The sequence below is a fragment of the Tursiops truncatus genome, chromosome 16, assembly GCF_011762595.2.
Source record: "Tursiops truncatus isolate mTurTru1 chromosome 16, mTurTru1.mat.Y, whole genome shotgun sequence".
Lineage (NCBI taxonomy): Eukaryota > Metazoa > Chordata > Mammalia > Artiodactyla > Delphinidae > Tursiops > Tursiops truncatus.
In genome coordinates, this window is record NC_047049.1 from 33,387,887 (window position 1) to 33,402,757 (window position 14,871).

The following is a 14,871-nucleotide window of genomic DNA, read 5'->3' on the forward strand; positions in this document are numbered from 1 at the left end:
GATTAGAGCCAACTAGGTCCAAGATGGTGGACCAGTCGACTTCTACTAGACCTTGAGCCTCAGTATAGCTCACTGTAACACATAAGCAACCTAACTGACACACCCACAGGCGCCATGACAGTTCCAAGGCCTACCATAAGGGTCAAAAAGTGGGTGGTAGCCCAATTCCTAGAAATCCCCACCCCTTCCCCCAAATAGCTGGAATACTCTTCCCACTCATTAGCCTATGAAATTACCCACCTCTATAAAAACTGACAACCCCCATACCCTGGTACCTTTCTTACCTTCTGAGATGGCCCACACTCTGTCTGTGGAGTGTGTTTCTCTCTAATAAATCACTTCCTACCTATCACTTTGTCGCTCACTGAATTCTTTCTACGATGAGACATCAAGAGCCTGAGCCTCATTAAGTCCTAAGACCAGGCATGTGATCTCAGTTAAAAGACCCTGGGTTCAAGTCCCAATCTGGGTTTTGGCCAGGTTCAAGTCCTGGCCCGTGGGTTCAAGTCCCAACCTGAAGTTACACAGTTTCATTTCCACATGATCATTAGTAAAATGGACAAATGTCACCCAAGCCAAGAGGTGGCTGATATATTATGAACATAGCCATGTATATATAAACAGCACAGAGCAGGTCTTTGTCATTCAAGGATTTATGTTTAGGTTTCAACCTTTTAAGAATGACTCTGAGAATCCAGTACAAGTAGGGCTTCATTTGCTGAGGCACACATTTGAATTACTTGCTCTGTGAAACAGGTATTGGGCAGGGAGGAACCACTCAGACTGAATGCAGTCAAAGTCCCAACCTCCCCAAGTCAATGTGGCTTTGCTGTCTTCTGTTAGCTGACATGGATAAAGTAACTCTCGCTAAAGTCTACAGTTTTCAATTATGTTTTATACCATTTCTGAAAGAAATTACATGGTACAGCAGTATTCTCATATTTGGGAATTTTCAAAGGTTTTGGGTATACTCATCCAGAATGTTAAGGGCTTTTTGAACACGTAACTTCACTGGGCTAAATCCTAGATTGTGGGAATGTGGCTGGGGTAAATACTGTTAGAGTCACTTCCAGTTGAGGGGGTACCCGGGCTAGGAGTTTAAAAAGACTCAGGGAAATGTATCATGTGAGGGGAGGATACATATTAAAACAAAACAAAACTCATACAAAGGAGTGATGCCGAAAGCTCAGCTTCTCTGTACACCGGTGCTGAACCAAATCTCGAAGACAGAGTTTTGGGTGAAGGAGAAAAGGATAGCTTTATATGAATATTTTGCCAGGCAAAGGGGGACACAGCAGTCTCCTGCCTTGAAAAACTGTGTCCCAACCCAGGAGGATTTGATAAGGAGTTTTATAACAATGCTTCCGAAGGGTGGGGTTGCTGACAAGACTAGGGTGTGTGCAGGGTCTCAGGTGGTCTCCTAATCTTGAGGAGCATCTGTGGTCCCTTTAATCTGGCCTCAGGTGGTTTCTTGGCTGCTCCTCCCTTGATTAGCAACTGTTCAAGTCTGCCCTTTGGAACTCCGGCAGGGTCATGGAGGCTGGCGTCTTGCCTACAAGAAATGGGGGACAAAAAAAGAGGCCTCCATGCCCGGGAGCCTCACAGGGCCCTGCTCAGTTTCAGGAGGAGGGAGCAAACAAGGTAAGTTACCTACTTACCTTTTTTTTTCTAAAGACAATCTTGCAAATGACATTCAACAATACCCTGAGAGTGAAAAATAAGTAGGTCAACTGCCCCCCTCTTGTTTCCAAACAGACAAAGGCTTTAAATCTCAATGCTACCATCTACCACACCAATTTCCATAAGAGGTAGAAAGATTTAAAACATGACAGCTTCCCTACCAGGCTTAAAGTCTCCTGAATGAAAGAAAATGAAGTGATTAAAATGTTGTTGCTTATCTTCTGAATTCCTCCCCTATGTGCAATATTCATCTAAACATGCACTTTTGTTGGGACTTTACTCTGCAAAGTCTAATCTCTTTACTTTTTGTATTACAGTATCTTGCATAAGCTTTTTATGAGTATGTATCAGCATCTTGGCCTGTTGCATTTTGTCTTCTCTACCTGACCTGCAAACATTCCGTAAATATGAATTCACCAAAGCAGTTCTACCTCTCCCATCAGCTCTATCCTCACCCTTATCCATTCCTGTCTGTTCCGTACAGGGAAGAAAAAAAAAAGTAGGGGCTCTCTAGCCTCACCAGACCCTGGCTTGCACAGGAAACTTCTGACTCCAACATCTTTCCCTACCATCTCCTTTCTTTTTCTCCAGGGGATCTGACCTCCTTTTCGCTATCTTCATCTGCTTGCAATAAAACATAAATTCCAACTCAAACAATCTCTTATCCACATATTTTAGTCTCTTTTCCTCCCCCATCTCGACTTTTGCCTATTTAACGCGGGGGGGGGGGGGGGGGGGGGGGGGAGCGAGGGTGTGGCGGGGAGAGAACTATCTTCTATTTTTTTCTTGCTATTGTGTAACACAGGTTAAAGGGAAAGATAACATTTGCATTCCTAGAACTTATTCCTATCTGCAAAAATTCAAGTAACTTTCTAAACATGAATTCTCTGCTGCCACCTGGTAGTGAAACTGATAGTGGTACATTTTCATTTGTTTTTAATACTGAATCTTCCTGTTCAAAATGATCCTTTGCTCATAAAGCATGCATCAATGGTGTAGTTTATTTCATCTACAGCCGTTAAAGAGTAAAGTTTTAGGGTATTTGTAAGTGTGCACACGCATGTATGTACTAATACTGTGTGTATTTGTATAGGCTGGGAAGAGTCCACTTTATTTTTTATTATTATTATTTTAAAATATTTATTTATTTAGGCTCCGCAGGGTCTTAGTTGCTGCATGCGCACTCTTAGTTGCAGCATGTGGACTCTTTGTTGCGGCATGCGAACTCTTAGTTGCAGCATGCAGAATCTAGTTCCCTGACCAGGAATCAAACCCAGGCCCCCTGAACTGGAAGTGCAGTCTTACCCACTGGAGCACCAGGGAAGTCCCAGAGTCCACTTTACTTATTTCCGTTTATATGTCCCTGTTCTGTTACAGGTCGTTCTTGTAATTCTCTCCTAGTCCACTGGCTTCCTACTAAAACTCCCATGCTGTTTCCTTCTAAAAGCCTTCTATTACTACTACTTCTTCCAACTATGCCCTGATTAAGAGCAATTCAAAATACCGTTTTCTACGACCTTTGACAGCAGGGAAATATTTAAGTATGCTATGCTACATACACACATAAGACTTACAAACTTATGAAATTAAATTTCTCACCAAGATTAGTCAGCATTTAGCTAATAGAGACAGCAACTTAATACCTAAAAGGATTAAAGTTATAAAATTCAAGTATGTTCATTTTCAGCTAAAAAGCAAGATTCTTTTTTTTTTACAATTAACTTCCAGCAGTGAAAATAACTTAACTGTTTTATTACATTATGAAAAAGCTTAAGAAAAAAATATAAATTCTATTTCTAATAGTGGGCTTTGACTGTTTTCAACTTTTTCATTTACATTTTCTCGCAAAGTTCTCTCTCTCCAATGTACTGATATACTGTCAATGGTTTGCTCTTGTTGATTTCTGTGTACTTGGAAGTAACTTATTATAAATGTATGGAAATGAATGTCAAAATGTGTCACAGAAATACCTCATTTATCACCACAGAAAGAATGATCTCATATAAGTAATTTTTTCAAAACACTGGACATTCAAGTGCCAAATCTTTCTAAATTTCTCATGAATATTTATCTAAAACTGATCCCAAAATCTATCCCTCCTTCTTAAACACAGGACAAGAAACAATTTGAGGGTTTTTTCTGGATGGCAGGGTTACTTTCACTTCTGCATTTTGAATATGCATATGGTCTATCTGCAGGAAACCTGTTAGCATGCTTAATAAGTACTTAACAACTACTACATTCATTTAATAAGCAAAAAGGTCAAGTGAAAGCATGAGGGTCTGTCTCTTCCGTGACTCAAAGTGTTTGTCCTCAGTGTTGGCAATTTGCAAGTTATTTTGGTGCCGTAGGTTCTTTTATTTTATTTTAATCACTCTTCAAAATTTATAATTGCATCTAGAGAGTTGTGATATGAATTATATTATTCTTTCAAATATTTCTAATCAGTACTGATAACATCTTTACTAAATCACACTCATACTGACATTTTCTAAATTACTGTCTGTAAATAATAGACTGCAAACTTTCTCTTCAAAACTAGAAAGTATTCTATATTTGACAAATAAATTTCTTGATTCAAAAATTCTGATTTTTGCAGTGTACGTTTTTTTTTCTTGTGTGCGCTGCACAGCTTGCAGGATCTCAGTTCCCCGACCAGGGACTGAACCCGGGCCCCGGCAGTGAAAGCCCAGAATCTTAACCACTAGGCCACCAGGGAACTCCCTGCAGTATATTTTTCACACTTTTTAAACATATAAGAAAATGACTTTTGGGCTTCCCTGGTAGCGCAGTGGTTAAGAATCCGCCTGCCAATGCAGGGGACACGGGTTTGAGCCCTGGTCCAGGAAGATCCCACATGCCGCGGAGCAACTAAGCCCGTGCACCACAACTACTGAGCCTGCGCTCTAGAGCCCAAGAGCCACAACTACTGAAGCCCGTGCGCCACAACTACTGAAGCCCATGCACCTAGAGCCCGTGCTCCACAACAAGAGAAGTCACCACAATGAGAAGTCCACACACCACAACAAAGAGTAGCCCCCGTTCACCACAACTAGAGAAAAGCCCGCACACAGCAACGAAGACCCAACAGTCAAAAATAAATAAATTTAAAAAAAAAAGAAAATGACTTTTATAGTAGTCCATTTCTTCACTATTTCTCTCATATTAACTTTTAAAAATACTTATCAAGCACTTACTCTATGTAACACACTGCTTAGGTGCTACAGAAGATACAATGATGAGTAGATATAGTTCCTAACATAAACAGATTAAATTCCAATAGCAGAAAGAAGGCAAGTCTACAACCATAGTACAAGACAAAATATAAATAGTACCATGAAAGTGGCACAAAGTATCAACATATGGTTAAACAGAATTAGCAAAAGCTTCATGAAAGAGGTAACATTAAAGATGTCTTTTGGAGGAGATCCATGATTTTTACAGTTATAAATGAAGACAAGATAGAAAATTGAAGCTAGATCCAGGACACAGTGAACTTTCCACTTTAAATGCCCTTGTTGAATCATGGACAGAAATGTATCAGAAAGAGGCTGAGATCATTTATTTGTTAGCCTGTGGAATTTTTACTTAATTCAGTAGATAAGTGAGAGACCCTGAAGTTTTTGAATACAGAAAATAAGATTAAACTGTGCTTTGGAAAGGATTATCTGGCTTTGATATGTAGGATGAACTGCAATAAAGAGAGACTATTGGCAGAGACTAATTAGAAGACAATTACAATAATCAAAAATTGAACTTCGATAATAGAAATAAGAACAAAACGGACAAAATATAGGTTAGGAACATTTAAATTTCAAATGCTAGATGAGATTTTTTTAAAAATAAGAATAATTTTCGATATCTATACTTAAACAACATTTGAGTTCTTATTTTGGCCGTCAAGAGCTCATAATTGGAGGTGGAAAGGATGAACAAATACAATAAAAAGCAAAATGTGATGAAGCCATTAAAAAAGGGTAGAAGCTAAGGCAATTCAGGAGAACAATACTAGGCTCAGAGTGAAAAAGAAACATTTGCATTGGGTCATGAACCACACTGTGTTATGCACTGAGTTGGATTTTTAGAAGTAGAGTTTGGTAAGTGTTGTAGAGAAAAAGCATTCAGGAAAAGCATAAATAGTCTTACAAACAAGTAATAATAACAACTAATTTTTTTTGAGTGTTTATTTTATGCCAGGCACTTTTCTAAACATTTCATGTTATACTACCTCATTTAACACTCACAAAAATCTACAGGCTATACACTCTTATTGAACTCATTTGCAGATAAGGAAAGTATCTCCAAAGTGTGGCCTGTCATGCATGAGGTGACCACAAAGAGCTTTCCCAAAGCACTGCCCTCACCACAGACACATCATGATATTAACTTTCACAATCAAGTTCCAGAGAATCTTGACTGCTTCACCAAAACTACTAGTATTATCTTCAAACTTTGGTTTCCATAAAACTACAAATGTAACAAGAACACTGCCAAAACAATTAGAATTTACCATAAACACCTATACAGAGAAAAATAAGCCTGCAGAAAGTTCATTATTTTCTAATTCGCATGCTAGCTTTAGCTTGTATCTACTTACCGACATGGCTGCGTGATCATTGCTGTTAGTCTGAGAAGGAAGTCAGACAGGCAATCAAATAAAAAAGGAAAATGTACTCCAATAACGACAGAAGCGGTGTTTAAAGTAGCAAAGCAAAATACACTATAAGACAAGCAAGCTGACTGTGTGCTGCTATAATTTAAAGGCATTAATCAATCACATAAATGTGACTATCATTTTATTTTGAAGATTTACAGGTGAGTTTTTACACCCACACTAATCAGATAAATCCTCCTCCAAACTTTTGTCTACCTAATTAAGTTGTCTAGTCAGCATTAAAATACTGAGAACTTTAGCAGTTACTAAATGTCTGCTGAACCAGCAAATATAGAAAACACCAGCCCATTGAAAGGGTTCTTTACTGGAGAACAGTTATTCTCAAATTTTAAGCAAAAATAGGTAGATTTCTAAGCTCCAGAAATTTTAGTTCAGTTAGGTCTAGAGGCAAGCACTGGAATCTGAATTTTTAACAAGTATCTCTCCCAAGTGATTTTAATACAAAAAGAAATAAAATGTCTATTTCTTTACACATAGAAAATTATACTGAATGACTCTGAAGATGCTTAGAAAGGATAAGCCACTATGCTTCCACATCCTCTAATGCAGCTTAAAATAAATTACTCAAGGAAAGATGGCACACTAAGTCATCTTACAGTTAAGCATTTAAATATATTTTCTCCTCTAAGAAGTGACAAGTCAAAGCAAAAACCAAATCATTGGTCTTAATTTAAATACATATCAGCCCCTGCTGAAGTTTTGTACTAAATACATGGTACTGGCTTATTCTTTTAAGATATTAAGAACTAAATTAGTTAAATATTAATTCCTTAAAATAATAATGATTAATAAAATTAAGTTTAAAGAGCCTTAAAATACTGTTTTTTAAATGATCTAATTTACTTTTCAAATTCCAGTAATAAACTATGTAATATTTAAGCACTACTTTTTTTTTTTTTTAGAAAAAGGTATTTACCCAGAAACATGGATTTAACCTTATTATATTAGGTCAATGAAACTCAAAATCTATTTATTAGTGGCAGTTGAACATCTGGTATAGCCTACACCAAAGGTGGCCCTCCATGTGGGAAGTTGTCCTCTTCGCCAAACATGCAATGAGTAAAGGAGAAACCACAAGCAGAAATGGAGGAAGAAGACACTTAACTAGCCAGGCAGATTACTGCAATTAACCCCAGTAAGCAGTGGACTAGCAGCTGTGTTAGCCAGACCATTCTTCTAGAAGACTGGACTAGACTCTAGATAATCTCTAAGTCTTTTCTAGATTTAACTTCCAATAAATTTTCTTTGGAATAGTAAAATTATCCCATCACCACAGTTATTTTATTCAACTATTTTTCCCAAAATCTTTCAAATTGTATGTAAAGGTATAAAATTGTATGTGAGATATAAAAGTCATAGAGTCAAGATGAAATTTAGCTAAGATTTAGTAACTCAGTCAATAAAAGTCAGTCAACAACATTTAACACATGAACACCATGTAAGTCATAAGACTTGTGATGTTTTCATCATTGCTCACATTATACAATTTTTGTATGTTATAGTCAATAAATCATCAGATCAATATTATACGTTATCATTATTCAAAAATTAATATACCAATAAGAAAAGACAATTTGTAAGCATATATATATACAATAAATATGTGGTTATGTTTTCATTTGATAAGGAAAGCACTAAAATGTATTCAACGCTACCTATGTCACAATTTAAAAAATACAACCTTTTTTGTATTTGTTTGTTTGTTTTTTTGTGGTACACAGGCCTCTCACTGTTGTGGCCTCTCCTGTTGCGGAACACAGGCTCTGGACGCACAGGCTCAGTGGCCATGGCTCACGGGCCCAGCCGCTCCGCGGCATGTGGGATCTTCCCGGACCGGGGCATAAACCCATGTCCCCTGCATCGGCAGGCGGACTCTCAACCACTGCGCCACCAGGGAAGCCCCTTTTTTGTATTTTTAATACAATTCTTTCTTGTGTCACATAAAAGGGCGATTAAAGCCTATGATTGTACTTTGACTATTAAAGTTCTCCTTAGCAGTTTTCAGTGAAGTCAAAGGGCATGTACATTTATATACTTAACTCAGGAAAAAAGTATGAACCAAAGAACATAAAAAGGAAGAGCTAAATGAGAAAATAAGGTACCAGAATGAATAAATCGAAGTTTAGGTTGGGACTTTACAGCTGTATAACACTTAATAACAAATTTTAGATATGGGGACCTTAGAGATGGACTCATCCAATCACTTTACTTCAAAGAGAAGGAAACAAGCTGTTCAAAATCAAGATGGTAGACTAAGTTTATGTGTTTGCTTCCCATTGATCCTGAGATATAAGTGATACAAAAAGCACAGAATTACAAAAGGAATAAAATATTTAACAACAGAGAAAATGAAGGTGTATGGAGGAATTCATCAAGGGATATTTTCTAGAAGACAGAAAGCTGACTAAATAGAGAAGAGAAAGCAACTGCCCATTATATGCTACCAGGGAACTACAGCGGAGCTGGGAGTCAGCTGTGCATTAGAGAGAGGTCCAGCTGTGCATATGAGAGAGGACAGAAATAAGAAATGGGATGGAAAACAGGGAAAGTAACTGAAGATTTCTGAAACAACTGTGCCAGTGATCCCCTAACTACAGAGCACAAACATTTTCCATAATGAGAGAACTTTTAAGGGGAGAGCTGAGGCTCTGGGTATAGGTGGAAAGAGAGAGAGCAGGAAGGAGGGAGGGGGGAAAAAGCCCTCCTCATTCTGGCACAGTGTCATGACAATGGAAACAGAGGCAGAAAAGGCTACACAATTTGTGGAGCTCAGTGCAAAATGGAAATGTGGGGTCTCTTGTTCAAAAATTATTAAGAATTTCAAGACGCCAGCAGAGGACCAACCCACATGCAGGACCCTTCTAAACTCGAGACCCTGTGCAACAGCACAGGTTACACATCCATGAAGTCAGCCCTGAAGAGAGGAAACCACAATCTCATGGATAGCTCCATACCTGCTCACTCTAAGGTGAAGAATCCTAGGCAAAATGCCTCCCAAATTAAAAAAAAATTCCAGTCAGATTCCTACTAAGGGGAAAAAAAACTATAAAAAAACAGCGTATTTATACAGTAGCAGAGTAAACCTTTATCAGCGTTCCAGGTCCTCTTTGTTAAAAGAGAATGAGAAAAACAAAGAAACAAAAAGCCTATTCGAGAGTAATAGAGATAATTCAAGAAACAGAAAATACCTTCTTTAAAAAACCCTCTAGTACCTCAGGGAGGTTTGAAAGATATATCCATTAAAAAAAAAAAGAGAGAGAACAGTATTCTAGGAAAAAGGAACACTTTTAAAACAGAAGTGATTTCTTAAAAATTAAAAAATACAACTAATAAAATATTCTCTAGAAGTACTGAAAATAAAATTTAGAAATTCTCCCAAAACAGGGAACAAAAAAAGATAAAGAGATAGGAAATGAAGGAAAGGATAATAGATATAGAAGACCAATCTAGTTAATGAGAGTCCAAGAAAGAGAATAGAAAAGTAGGGGGAAGAAAATTATCTAAAAAATAATAAAAGAGAATTTTCCTGTGCTGAATTTCTGCTTTGACAGAAAACGACCACTGAGTAAAGAGCTAAGTGAATGAAATAAAAGCTTACATCTCCACACATCCCGTGACATTTGAGAATATTAAGGAATAAAAAACAGATCCTGAAACCTGGATGCCAGAAGACAATGGAGGAATGCAATAAAAATTGTCAGAGAAAAACCATTCAACCTAGAATTATTATAACCAGCTAAACTATCAATCAAACATGAGGACAGAAGAAGGTATTTCATGATATGCAAGGACTTAAATAGGAGGAAATTACTGAGGCAGTTTAGCAAAACCAACCAGTGAAGCAAAAAAAACCACGCAGAATCCAGGAAACAGATCCCAACGCCGGACAGCAGAGAAGGAAAGTCCTAGGTTAACAGCTACACAGAAATTCTAGAGAGCAACTGGTACAAAGTAGAGACAGAGGCCTCTGTAGCTGTCAGAAAATAGCAGATGAAGAACTGATAGAGTGAAGGGTAGGGAGGCTAATACCTTTACCTTACATAGAAGAGAATTAAGATACTGACTAAAGAAAAGGAACAAAAAATCAGAGTATAACCATTTTATATAAAGAAATGATAAATAGAAGAAATAAAATAAAATGTAACAATGAATGGAAGAAAAAGGGGTAAGCAAGAGGTTGCTATATGTGCCTTATCTTTCACAGTAGGGACTAACAGACATTCTCTTTTTAAGATAACCACCAGAAGAAATGAAAACGTATGGTGAAATGGTAGCCTGGGGCTTGGGGGGTACAGGGGGAGGAGGTTATTTTCCATCCCAGACTCTTCTGGACTACTTGATTTATTATCATGTACACAAATTAACTGAAATAAAAGTATATTAAAACAAAACAACCTTTATTTTCAGTTCTATGAAATAAAACAGACATTAGCAAATTAATCCAGAGACTGAATGATTTGTCTACTTCCATAATGCTGATTAATTGGAAGAATCTGGCCTAGACCCCAAATCTCAGAATTTTCAATATAGTGCTGCATCTTCAGAAAAAAATTCTTAAGGAGAATGGTTTTAAAAGTTAGACACTATCCATTTCTGGCTAAATCACGCATCTTCATTTATTGGATATATATATTTGTTTCTCACTTACAGAAAGCATATTTTTTTTAACTACTTATGGAAATAAAAAATGCAAATTAAAAATTCAGTGGCACCAGATTCATCATTTACATATATCCCTTAGTGGTTGTAAATCAATAAAACATCTTTACTGAAACAGATACATAACTAGCATTTATGAAAGAAAGAAATGCTGAGTGTTCTTTCCAGCAGCAGATCAGTGCTGGGTCTTTAGGTGGTACTGTATTCACAGTAAAAGGTTACTGAGTTCCATTTGGCAGTCATGAAGAATTACTAGATAACTTCAACTTGCTCAACAATTTCTTCTATTTATAGACTTGTAAGGGGTGAATGAATGTTGAATGCTTTTAAAAATTCTTCTGGTTTTAAATTTTCTAGCTAATATAAAATCTTATTTAAAAAAACACAAAGCTTACAAATTAGGCTTAAAAATAAGTGTCATAAGTGCATAGAAAAAGATGACTTGTAGAATACATGCCAAAATGTTAACAGTGGTTATCTTTTTACAAGATAACAGCAGGTAATTTTTATTTTCTTCTATACTTAGCAATACTTTCTAGTCATCAGGGAAAAAATTATTAGAAACAAGAAGGGTCACTTACACATTTGAAGTAGTAAAAATTGCTGATTCCAAGAGTACTGATTTGGGGATAAAATAATATTTATTCCATATACTAATCATATTTCACTGGCATTAGCTAGCATCTGACCATTAGCCACTGTAAGCACTGCAGTCAAGCTATAATAATTATTCAAATAAACATGCTTTATAGTGAGTATCTTTCACAATTAATGAAGTTTTTAAAATGTCTATATAATGCAAAAGTATAGAACTCAAAGCTAAATAATATCAAGCTAAAAATGTAGGCATAAATACAAGGAAAAAAAGCGAAAAGATATTAAAACTAATACTATAAAGGGCCTTAAAACAACAGAGGAGGGCTTCCCTGGTGGCGCAGTGGTTGAGAGTCCGCCTGCCGATGCAGGGGACACGGGTTCGTGCCCCGGTGCGGGAAGATCCCACATGCCGCGGAGCGGCTGGTCCCGTGAGCCATGGCCGCTGAGCCTGCGCATCCAGAGTTTGTGCTCCGCAACGGGAGAGCCCACAACAGTGAGAGGCCCGCGTACCACAAAAAAAAAAAAAAAAAAAAAAAAAACCCCACAAAGGAAGAAAGGAGAAGGAAAGATAAAACTAACATTTATTAACAGTACCTTTACGTCAAGCACCCTGCCAGTCAACTATTTTACACACGGTTTTAATTCATCCTCTGATAGTCCTATGGGAGAAATGGATTCTGCCCATTTTGCAGAAGGAAAGGGGCTCAGAGAGGTTAAGCAGCTTGCCAGGATTCCAGAGCCCAGAAATTAAAAATCTAAGGCTCAAACATAAGTCCTTCTAACTCTAAAGACCACCCTGTGCTCTCCTCCCTTCATCACCTGGTCCCTAAGAACAATAACAGATAAATGGGTCTAGCTCTGAGTCATAAAATGGCAAGTTCCCTTGAGGCAGATAATATATTTAGCAGGGCAGCTTAACATCATTATTATAAATACTGCCTTTTAGCTTGCTGTTAATTCCTATGGCCAGCAGAGAGCCTGGCTTCTCTGCTAGAGCACAGGGAAATGCAGATGAGGAGATAATTTAACATGGAAGCAAGGAAGCTCTTCACTTTTCCGTCCTCTGCATAGGCTTGCACTGGCTGACTCTTAAGAGAAACAGGTGAGGGAAGTAATATACCAATACTCTCATGCATCCAACCCCAGAGACAGGAGGTATTTAAAGGAGACATTACTGGTGATCTTCCAAATCCTGCAGCTTTCTACCACAACCACAGTGTAGTAGAAAAGAGAAAACAATAAAGTTCTTTCTCTGGGCTCCATCAAAACCATTATTATCCATTAACTTCTATTGTTCTCATACTCTGTGAGCAGAGAACAAAATTCTATTAGGTGGATTATAACTTTTCTAGAACCAATGGAACTTTTACTACGCAACGTGGTCAGCAACTACATATCATGACTACCTTTAATGGAGAAAATATTCTTTTGTAACAATGGTAGGGACTGACAAAAAATAAATATGCAATGAAGCTAAGAATGGGGCTTTTAAACTAAAAATCTTAGGTACTTTTTAGGGTCGGGGGCAAGAGAGTCATCTTTATCCCACAGAACCTACTTCTCTGTCCAATTATTTGCAGTACTGGCACTATTTGCACTATTTGAAAGAGTGACCCTTGGTTTCATAGCTCCCATTGACTCAAAATCATGGCATTGTTTATTAACACTGCCAAAACCAACAATCATGGAGCCAAAACTAGCTCCCCCATGTAATTCCTCAGGTCTATACATGGATAAGCTGATCGACTTGGGACTGACTGTGGTAAATAAATATCTTCTGAAGATTCTTTTAGTTTGAAAGAGTCCAAAACTGGCCCCTCTTTCTATTTGGGTACAAAGGTAACCTGAAGACAAGGATTTATTTTCAGCTTAAAACATTTAAATAAAAATGGTAGCTTATATAATGCCATATGTTGCTTAGAAAAATAATACATTTAATAACATTGCCTCTGTTCTTTGCTTGAAAGAACACAAACTAACTGGATATTTTATACAATTTCAGGATTTCAGAGAATTAATACGCTAAGCCATAATATAATTATCAGTCTTGCTAAAATTTACCATAGGCAATAATTTAATATTTTTGCTTGGGAATTATACTTTTAGTTCATCCCTTGAATAAGAATATACTGTTGTTAGTACCATTTTTTTCTTTTCCTAGCTGTAAACTATAATTTTCTTATTTGGTCATATACTACATTTATTGTTGGTCTACATTGTATAAAAGTGTATTTTCTTTGCAGAAAAACCCATGTTAGATGACATAAACATCCAAAATGGCACACAAAGATTCACCTAAAACTATACAAAATATCATAATAGATCAGATGAGTGACAGGAATCTCTTATTCTCAATGTCACCAGAGTATGTCCTATGAAAAAGCAGGATTTCCCTCTAGATGTCAGTCTCCTGAGGTGAGCCATTAACCCAAAACATTTCTAACATATAACCTCTCTTAATCTTACCCTAGTTATGCACAAAATCCCTACCCATCATCTCATGTCAACCTGCGAAGCAGATACTGCAACGATAGAAACATGATGTGTGTGTATCTTGTGTATGTGTGCACACATGTGCACGTGTTTATCTTGAGGATTGGTTTTGGCTGGAAGCACGGAGATTTACATTGACAAGGTGAATTCAAATTAATTCAACAATTATTTAATGCATACTTTTTTGAAATTAATTGATATAAAAATTACACACACACACACACACACACACACACACACGTTCTCTTTTTCAACTCAAGGACAACAGTGAGGAATATAGTATCATCCCTGGGTAAGCTTCTAAAAGTTCTTTGGCACAAATCCACTGTTAAAATCTCTTTAAGAAATTCTTCTATTTATTTTTTAGCAACACCTTCCTTCAACTATTCTAAGTGGCCCTTTGATGGGGAAAGAGTGAAGGGTGAGGAGAATAACTTTTTTTTTTTCATTTTAAACAAGGAAGATGGTTGGAAGCAGTTGGGTAGGCTCCATATTAAACTTTGTTGTGTCTAGCTACATCTTATCATGAGATCATAAAAAGGTCAAAATTTCTCCCTATTTTATTTGTACAAAACTATTCCGTTCACATTTTAACAGTAGTTCTTTTGTTAAATATACCTAATGAGAGAATGTGCACCCTACCATCATCTCTTTGATCTTTGCCTTCCTTTTTTTTTTCCCTTTGGTCGCACCGTGCGGCTTGTGGGATCTTAGCTCCCCAACCAGGGACTGAACCTGGGCCCTCAGCAGTGAAAGCATGGAGTCCT

At 37.2% G+C, this 14,871-nt stretch overlaps 1 protein-coding gene across 9 annotated transcripts in view; it reads right to left on the reverse strand.

Annotated features, from left to right (window-relative positions):
* EXOC6 (exocyst complex component 6) overlaps positions 1-14,871 on the reverse strand; it is a 187,754-nt gene that overhangs the window by 59,209 nt on the left and 113,674 nt on the right. For 7 of the 9 annotated variants that reach the window (XR_012326988.1, XM_073794184.1, XM_073794185.1 and 4 more), the window contains one exon: positions 6,278-6,307. The exons of the other annotated variants lie outside the window; for them this stretch is intronic. Coding sequence is in view for 6 of the 7 variants with exons in the window: in XM_073794184.1 (XP_073650285.1) it covers positions 6,278-6,307 (30 nt within the window). In the remaining variant the exon portion in view is untranslated. The remainder of the gene's footprint in view (positions 1-6,277; positions 6,308-14,871) is intronic. 9 annotated transcript variants of the gene reach the window in all.